This window comes from Mugil cephalus, chromosome 12 (genome assembly GCF_022458985.1).
Source record: "Mugil cephalus isolate CIBA_MC_2020 chromosome 12, CIBA_Mcephalus_1.1, whole genome shotgun sequence".
Classification (NCBI taxonomy): domain Eukaryota; kingdom Metazoa; phylum Chordata; class Actinopteri; order Mugiliformes; family Mugilidae; genus Mugil; species Mugil cephalus.
In genome coordinates, this window is record NC_061781.1 from 11,894,090 (window position 1) to 11,903,037 (window position 8,948).

The following is an 8,948-nucleotide window of genomic DNA, read 5'->3' on the forward strand; positions in this document are numbered from 1 at the left end:
GAACAACAGCAGACAGCAATGCTTTCAAATTGGACTTATTTTTCTTAGCAAATTTCTTTCTTTCCATTTTTTGGAAAGGATTGTTTATTAAATGTAAACATTCTCTTAAATTGCCTGTTCTTCTTTGCACTAAAATAAATGGGAAAAAATCTGGACTTGTCATTACTTATAGGTTTTTATGCTGTTGTGTTAGGCCCACTTGAGATCAAAATGGACTGTAAAAAAAGTGACCAAAAAAAAGATATATAAAGATATACATATATTATTATATATCATTATTTTGAAGCTCCTGTAATTAAATATCCTTCAAAAAAAACGGGGGAGAAATGAAATTTCTCCAGATAAACAAGTGCAATTTGGGTTCATTGTCGTCTGCTGTTTAGTCCTGGGTTTCAGTGTTGTGTTGTGTCTACTACTGCTCTGGCTAAAACGGCGGACAATATACAGATAGCAGTCCTTTTCATTGAAAAACTGCGGTCTTCCATGTAATTTCCACACTTTGCAAATTCATGCTCGGGCATTATGTTTGACAGCTGCAGCGTATATGAGGAGAAATTCGTTTCATTATCACGGAGCAACAGGCGGACGCTGCGGGGGGGCGGGGCGTGTCCGGTGACGTATCCAAATACTGGCATGTTCGAGACGTTCTATTTTTTTCTCCGCCGTCGGTGACGTAGCAGCTCAGACCAACACAACACTCAGGACACACGCATACTAACAGTGTGGAGTTCACCGCAAACACATAACGGTACCGTACCGTAGAGAGAGGGTATCGGCGTCTGGGCGGTGGCGTGGAAAGGCGAACAGAAAGAGGAGGTGGCTGCACGGCTGTCACGAAGATAAAGGGGCCGAATTCCAGACTCTCTTATAACTAATTTATTGTCAACCCGGTGGACAACTGCTCTCTAATTAGGACTCTGACGGTAAGACTTTAGCTTTGGCTAGTCGTCACAAGTTATCCACAGCTAACACAGCACAGCTAGTGCAGCTTATTATATGGCTCTGCAACTTTACCATAATAGGAAATGTGTCAGTGAAATATCAAATATTATTAACTGTTTCCTTAGTGGCAGCAGGGGTGCGTACTTGAATAGCTCAACACCTGTGCCCCCAAGTGCACCTGCCCGTGTATTTAAGCTTGTAAAGGCCTAGTGTCATACCAGCAGCAGCAGTTGACAGATGCCATGGAGCTAGAAATAACATAGTAATAATACTCATGTGAGCGCATGTCTGTTCCCCAGTGGAAAGAGAAAGTTCAGATACTTTGCCTCACTTGGGAAGCCCCCTCGAAACCGTTGCAGTCCAGTAATGGGATTGGCATGATGGTTAGCATGTTGTGGGTGGCTATAATGGAAATATTGACTGCACCGAAGTGTTGAGTTCAAGGGCACAACGTTGTAAATTGTAAATCCTTGATACTGTTCAGTGGTGGTATGTTTGTGGTTCAGTGGCATTAATATGTCAGCATTTTTATTTACTTTATTTAATGGACACAGCATGGTTATTCATTCATATATGTCAGACAAGTCACTCAGCTTTTCAGTTTTTTATGTATAAAAAACAGCACCATCATTACTGCATCTACTGTACTTATTCTCAGTACTGTGGTGGAGTTCCTCATGTTGTGATTTTTCTTAATTGCTTAAGATATTAAGGAGTAATTAAACACTACCTAGTTTAACTTTAAGTTCAGCTAATGGATCGGCCGAACCCTACTGTCATAGCCCTAATATTAAGGCTGCTGGATCTTGAATTTCTTTTCACTGTGGAACAAGAAGGAGGTGAAATGTTACAGATTGCAGATCAGCCCTAAGATGACAGTGTATTATCCTACCTGCTGACATGTGTCATCAAAAAAGTGTTATTTACTAACCTGCCAGTGCTCATAAAGTAAATGAGCATGAGCATTTATAGATTTTCAAGAATACCATAGATACTAATGGTTAAGAAAAATGGTTAATGCAGATTGTGTATTTTTATTTCAGGGCAGTGTTCTAGGGTGTGACAGGAGGCAACATGGTGGACTACTATAATATCCTAGGAGTGCCAAAAACAGCCTCACAGGAAGAAATCAAGAAGGCGTGAGTATCTCTAGATTCTTAATTATATTCTTATAAATAATAAAACACATCGGAACAGAAAATGTTGTTTTTGGAATCATATTTGAAGTGTAAATGAAAACATTTGTTACAGTTATAAATGAGTTTGTTTGTGCCTGTCTTGTGTTTTCAGGTACAGGAAACTGGCCCTAAAATGGCATCCTGACAAAAACCCAGACAACAAGGCAGAAGCAGAGAGAAAGTTCAAACAGCTTGCAGAGGCCTATGAAGTCCTGTCCGACAGTAAGCTATATCTACGACTGCAGTTTGTTGTTAGTATTTTATGACACCACCATAAATATGAAAACCTTGATCCCATCCTCCATTAGATTGTTTTGCACGACAGGTTTCCAAGATTTTATTGACTTGACTATGCAGCAACTCTGCTGCTGTAAACATGATTGTTATTGCTTAAACTACAATTAGTTTTATTTTATCATTTCTCATCTAATAATAAAGATGTGTTACTAATAAAAACAATAGGATGGTCAATTAGATAAGGAGTATCCATAAACATCTGCATCCTCTGGAAAATTAGGGAAAACCTTGGGTATGCCTGTTTGTTAGATGTGTGGATGAGGAAAAAGATATTGATTTTGGTTGGTCCTTTTTTCGTTGTTGACAGAGAGCAAACGTGAGTCATATGACAGATCTAAAGACGATGGATGGCAACGCACGGGTAAATAAAAACCTATAAAACTACTTGTTTGTGAACTGTTACTAGTCATGTGTAAAGGAGCACAATCACCTATTACTTCTCATTTTTGTTCCACCTACATCTTCGTGTTTCAGGTTACACCCACTCCAACTCTTCAACGGACTTCACTGGATTCCCCTTCACATTCCGCAGCCCAGACGAGGTGTTCAGAGAGTTTTTTGGTGGAAAGGATCCGTTTGCTGATTTTTTTGGTAAGTCAGATACGCCATGCAGTCCCATGTTTGGGTACATGAAATGTTAATATTTGCATTAAGATAGAATTAATGGTCATCTCACCTAATTTGTCTTTTTTCCCGTCATTCAGAAGGGATGCCGTCATCCTCCAACCTCGGCCCCAGTCGATTCTTCTCTTTTCCCTCAGCAGGAGGTAAACACTTACATACCATAAGAAAAATTAAGTTTATATTAATTCTGTAGCGTTCTTATCACAGATTGTGGAGTTTCATACTGTGGGCACATTGAAGGTCTTGGCCCTAAACAGTTTACAGTTTACCCTTCACTGGAATATGAAGATATTGTACATTTGTTATTTGATCTAAGGGCGTAAATCTGCCAAACCCAATTCAATGTACCACTGGATATAAAGTTATAATTAGAAGGGTGCCACGGGCTGTTTTAATCAATAGCAAAATGCATATTGATTTCTGTTCCATTCCATTTGTACATCTCTAGATAACTAATTAGTAAAACTAAAGTAGTATTTTCATTCTTTTTTGGAGTAGTTTTTGCAAATTTACTCACTTAACTTCTGTGCTAGCAACATGGGATTGATATGCAGACTGAGATTGTGTAGATATAAATTAAAGTATTTAATTCATTCTTCTCTTCTCTCTCGATCAACTGCTTTCCAACAGCTGGCTTTACCTCGTTCTCATCAACCTCCAATTTTATGAATGGGATGGCCAACGAGAGCTTCTTAGGATCCAACTCTAGCCACACATGTTCAACTGTTACCATAAATGTAAATGGAAAACGCACCACCATTAAAAAGTATGTAATCTCGTCGTTAAAAAAAAGCTATCAGGGAAATATATCATGTTCTAGACAAGGAAGTAAAAAAATCATAGAAATTAATAGAAAAGTGAGATGCTGTTTTGTAGCTTTAGTCTCCAATGTTTCTGAAATGATCTTGACACAATAAGCATAACCCCAACTAGCTTGAACATTGTAGCAATGAAAGTCTGTGACGGAATGACATTTTATGTGAATGCAGGTGAGTGTCTCAGCTGATTTATGCTTATTCATTGTTTCTGTTTTGCCCACAGGGAGAACGGGCAGGAAAGAACGGAGATTGAGGAGAATGGGGTGTTAACGAAGGTGTTGATTAATGGTACGACCATGCACACTGAATAGCACTGAGAGATCTGAGGTCAAATAAACTTGCACAGTTATCATCTCCCCTCACGTCATTCACCTGAATATCCGCAGTTTATGTGACTAATACAACATGTGCATCGTAATTTACTCAGCAAAATCAGAACTAACTTAAATATCAAGAATTTGTTCTTTAACGCTGATTGTGCAAAAACACTCGCATTGTGTCGTTCCCAGGTGTGGAAGACGAAATGGCGCTCGCTCTGGAGCTGAGCCGAAGACAGAACCAGTCCAAGCAGGCGACTCAGAAGCCAAATATCCAGAACAGACCATCTGCCCAACCAGAGAGGCCACACCTCAGTCCCAGCCCTTTCTCCGGCTTCGCAGGCACTCATCGGTCATTTAGCTCCGCCCCTTCCTACCGCTACAAGGTTGAAGAAAGTAGTGAAGATGACGACGAAGACGAAGAACTGCAGATGGCTTTGGCGTTCAGCCTGTCAGAATTGGAAGCCCAGCAGAGAGCTGCTGCCGCCGACCGCATATCAGGTGCCGGGGGTGTGGGCAGAGTCAGGATTAACAAAGCTAGGGGCCTCGGAAATGACGTGGGAGTAAAGAGAGAATTTTTAAATGTGGAAAGAAATGCGAAGATTGTTGTAGAGGATAAACGTGCAAATGGTCAGTTTAAAATGGACTCCGAACCTGGAGTTGAGAGTGAAACCGAGAAAAAGAGAACCAGGGTGCCAGACCTCTCTCCCGAGTCACCCTCAACAGCCAGCACTACACCGCAAAGTCAGAGCAGTGAGGAGAGGTTTCAGCCCGCGATCAACACTAATGCCGGCTGCGTGAAAAAGAAAAAGAAGTGTGGGTGCGTGGTGTGCTAATGAAGTGTCGTTTACATTTGAGATGCCTTATACTTACCTCGGTGTTTTGCCTACAGCCTAATGCAATGTGATGGCCGTGCCTAAACTGACCACAGGGCTTTCTTGAAACCTTGACAAGATTTGTGTTTCTCAGCCAAATTAGAAAGTCCCACTTAATCTGGCAATGCAGCTAAAACTATTTTCTTTTGTGCACGCAAACCGTTGTAGAGGATTGCTTCTGAACGTAAGTAAACGTGATAAATGTTCACATGGATTGAAAAGAAAGAGTGGGATTATGTGGGGCGTTGTATGTAGTGGACTAGTGGTGAGGGTGGGTAGGTGTGAGCACTGTTGAAAATCAGCTTGAAAGGGATAGGGTTGTTTTTTTTTTTTTTACTTGTGGAGATTAAGGTCAGGGTACGGTAAGAAGCACATTCCATTGTGTCAAGGTCTACATAACAACAGAAGTAAAAAGGTGTGTGTGTCTGTGTGGTTTTCAGTGTGTGTTTGGTGTGTTTGGGTTCAGTGAGACCCTGCCGTAGAATGTCCTCATTCAGATTGTAGGTCGGATCTGAAGAAGGGTACAGAACTCTCTGTGGCGATTTTCATAATAACATACGTACAGACTCATTTACTAAACTACCGTAACCTGCCGGCTGTAGACTGTATTTTGGGCAAAGCACTTTACATTAGAAAGCAAAGCCTTTCTTTGACTGTCCTGTGACTGGAACAGTCACCAAAAATCATTATCTAAATCTTTGCCTTTACACGTTTTAACTACTCGTGTGTTGCGTTTACTAAACTTAAATGAACGCTGCAAATGGCAAAGCTGTGTGTGAGTACCTCGGAGCGGAGAATGAGTACTTGCATGTTGTTTTTAAAATGTGCAATATTGTGTTTACATATATATGAATTCCCCTAAACGCTAAACCTGCTCCAGTTGAATTATCACATGTGGTGCGAAATTACCAAGACTGTACGTCAGGAGAAGCTACATAACCTTCTTTCCTAATGCACTGATTCTCACCAGGCTTTTTCCTGAAAATAATTAAAATAACTTCTGGGATGAAATACATGTTTTAATACTTTAAAATGAAAAGGAAGTACATGGAAGGCATGTTTATATGAACACAGACAGGTTAGGTGAATGTTATGGACTGTTTGGTTGTCATGGTAGCTGTCAGTTAGTGGAGATATTGGGCAGCAAGACAAACATTTTGTCCTCGAAGTTTATGTGGTGGAAGCAAGAAAAATGGACACGTAGAAAGGTTTGAGCAACTCTGACAAGCGTCCACTTATAATGGCTGGTATCTTGTGTGGTGCTCCTTGTTTGCAGTGCTTAGTACTTATTAAGTGGATTCCATGTCTCAGTGCGTAGGGGGACACAATATCAGGCAGGCTGTCATAATGTTGATTGTTGGATTGTATTATTGTTCTATTTCCACATTGCTGACGATCAGTATCCAGTTCTGCTGAGTTGGGTATAACATCCACTAAATCTGTGATTCATTGTGTGGACGGGGCATGTGTGGTATGTTTCACCTTTCCACCGAACCTGGCCGCTATGTACAAAGCAGTTAATAATGTCACACACACATATTTGTCTGCACAGTCCTAGAAACAAGGACAGAGTGTCTGAATGAGAGGGAGGTCTGAGTTGTTGAATGGCCATCTAGTTACCATGGTGATCCTAAACCCAAATGTTCCTTGTTGCAGACGTTTAATGAAGTAAAAGCGGCGTTATTGGTGAATAATCATCGTAACTGTTTTAATGTGATTCTTTCCATGAGAAGAAATTGTGCCGGTGCCAAAACGCGAAGGTGTCAAAATTGCTCGTACTAAAAGTAATATGTAAAGATATGCGTAAAGAATGATAATCATTTTCTACTATATTATAAAGACATGCCTGTACATATGATAATCCTATCACAGGCAGTGTCTCTTTCCCTATTTTTATACTCATACAGATCAATGTTTTTGGTTTTGATAAATACTGACACATATTTTCACGAGTGCTTGATTTATTTAACATTGTATGACATTTGCTTTCACTTAAACCATTAATCAGCAAAATAATAGTGCGACAAAAGTGATTCATAGTCATGTGTTATTCCTTCTCTCTAAACTGTAAATTGTGTGGAGAGGGGACGCGCGTGAAATATTTTATAAAAAAACAAATAATAATAATCTGCTTTTATTATTTGTACTATACTGAAATACCATGTGTTGATGTTCCTTTTATTTTCAGATTGTTAAGGCGGAAATAACAAATAAAGATTAAGCCAAAATATGAGTTGGGATATTTTTGTTTTTTTCAATATGGCAGTAACATTCATCTATTTTTCACCAGTATCAAGTCTGCTAGTAGTACTGCTGTAACCTGATGATACATTTGCTGTGAACTCTGAGTGATTTATCCTGCTTTGACTTTCTGAAGCTGTGACACAACAACTAAATATAAATACACAGGGTATTTTATATGCTAAGATTTTTCTTTAACTACTGCTTCAAAAACTTTAAATGTACGATTAAATGAGTGTCTGATCTGCAGCCCTTTCATTTCGAATGGTGTGTGTGTGTGTGTGTGTGTGTGTGTGTGTGTGTGTGTGTGTGATCATCTTTTATCCAATCTTGAACTTTCACTTTTAATCAGTTTTTCCAATCGATTGTACTTCTTGAATCTTCACATTGTTATTTTGTTCCACTCGTGTTGTGTGTTACATAGTCACGGTCTGTACAGCCAAATCAAACATCAAATATTATTTTCTAATTCGCAATGTAGAAAACAAATGCGCGGAACGTCTGTTGTCGCCATCTAGTATCATGTTATTTAGTCTTAAGCTGGAATTTTTGGTTTTGTGTTACATGTCTTACACTTCCTGCTTCCTGTTTCAGAATCAGACTTCGAAGCCTTCACAAGCTAACCTGATTGGCTGCTCTGTGCCCTAGCCCCGCCCTGAGGTAAAGCACCCGGTGTGAATCTGAAGGCACCCTGGAAATTGTTCACCCATTCCCTGTCATGCCCCGTAGCCTCCCTGTAGAGCAGTTTAGATGATGCCCATTTGCTTAACTGATGAAGAGTAACGTGTCTTTGTGCGTCTGTCCTTACAGGTTAAAGGTCAATTCCTCACGATGCACTTTTCTCTCTCTGCCCACCATGGCTCCTACCTGCTGAATGACACTTAAAATAAACACGCGTGTGTTTTATACAGTATGTATGTGTGTGTGCGTATGTAAGCAAAAGACTGGAAGCTTTGTGTTTTTAAACTCCAGGCTAATATTTGACCTCTACCTGGAAAAACAGAAAAGTCTTGTGAAACGTGAAGCAGAGAAAATAAAGAATTTCCTGCTAACTTACATCAGTCAGTGTTTAATAGTTTATCTTTGAAACACGGAAGGAGATGCGATGCCTGGCCTCATGTTTATTGATGCGAGCACGATAAATTGATTTCAGGATAAACAGATTTGCGCACTCACTTTCCAAATATTAGGCACACTAGTGAAAACAAATGCATCCTCATCAGATATTCCTTCTCTAACTCTTTCCTTAAGTTAATGGTATTTAGCATTTGGTTCATGTATTTGAGAGAGCTATTGATTCATTTCATAAGGTTTTGGAGGCTGTGGTTTGTAGTACTATTGAATTGTGTTGTTTTTCACTCGCTGACGCACGTTTCTATTATTTTGACAACCCCATTTTAGCCAGTAGACGAGACTTAATAACAGAAACACGTCTGTATTTAATTCAATCCAGTTTAACCGCACCAAAAATTACATTCTCCAAAATGATCAGACAGTTCATTTACCACATTTCTTATGCCGTTTCTGCATTAACTGGACAATTATACCAGACGTGAAGGAGATAAAGTGGACACTATTACATTAGAGTGCATTCACGTTCACTGGTTTTCCTAATGAGCGGGCAATAAAACAGCCGTGGGTGGCTGTGGCTCAGTC

The 8,948-nt window shown here is 39.8% G+C and overlaps 1 protein-coding gene across 4 annotated transcripts; it reads left to right on the forward strand.

The window, feature by feature from the left end:
* The first annotated feature begins 666 nt into the window (after positions 1-666).
* Positions 667-8,173, forward strand: dnajb2 (DnaJ heat shock protein family (Hsp40) member B2). 4 transcript variants are annotated; one of them, XR_007113832.1, is made up of 12 exons: positions 667-923; positions 1,986-2,081; positions 2,233-2,342; positions 2,725-2,778; positions 2,892-3,008; positions 3,122-3,184; positions 3,672-3,807; positions 4,083-4,147; positions 4,369-4,677; positions 5,220-5,235; positions 7,887-7,952; positions 8,103-8,173. XR_007113832.1 is itself a non-coding variant. In XM_047600338.1 (11 exons), the coding sequence occupies exons 2-10, from the start codon at positions 2,017-2,019 to the stop codon at positions 7,913-7,915; spliced, it is 948 nt and encodes a 315-aa protein (XP_047456294.1). In that variant the 5' UTR covers positions 667-923; positions 1,986-2,016; the 3' UTR covers positions 7,916-7,952; positions 8,103-8,173. The 4 variants fall into 4 exon arrangements, 3 of the variants coding, with proteins under 3 accessions (XP_047456294.1, XP_047456295.1, XP_047456293.1); XM_047600338.1 differs by lacking the exon at positions 5,220-5,235; XM_047600339.1 differs by lacking the exons at positions 7,887-7,952; positions 8,103-8,173 and having other exon boundaries at positions 5,220-7,284.
* Positions 8,174-8,948: the final 775 nt, after the last annotated feature.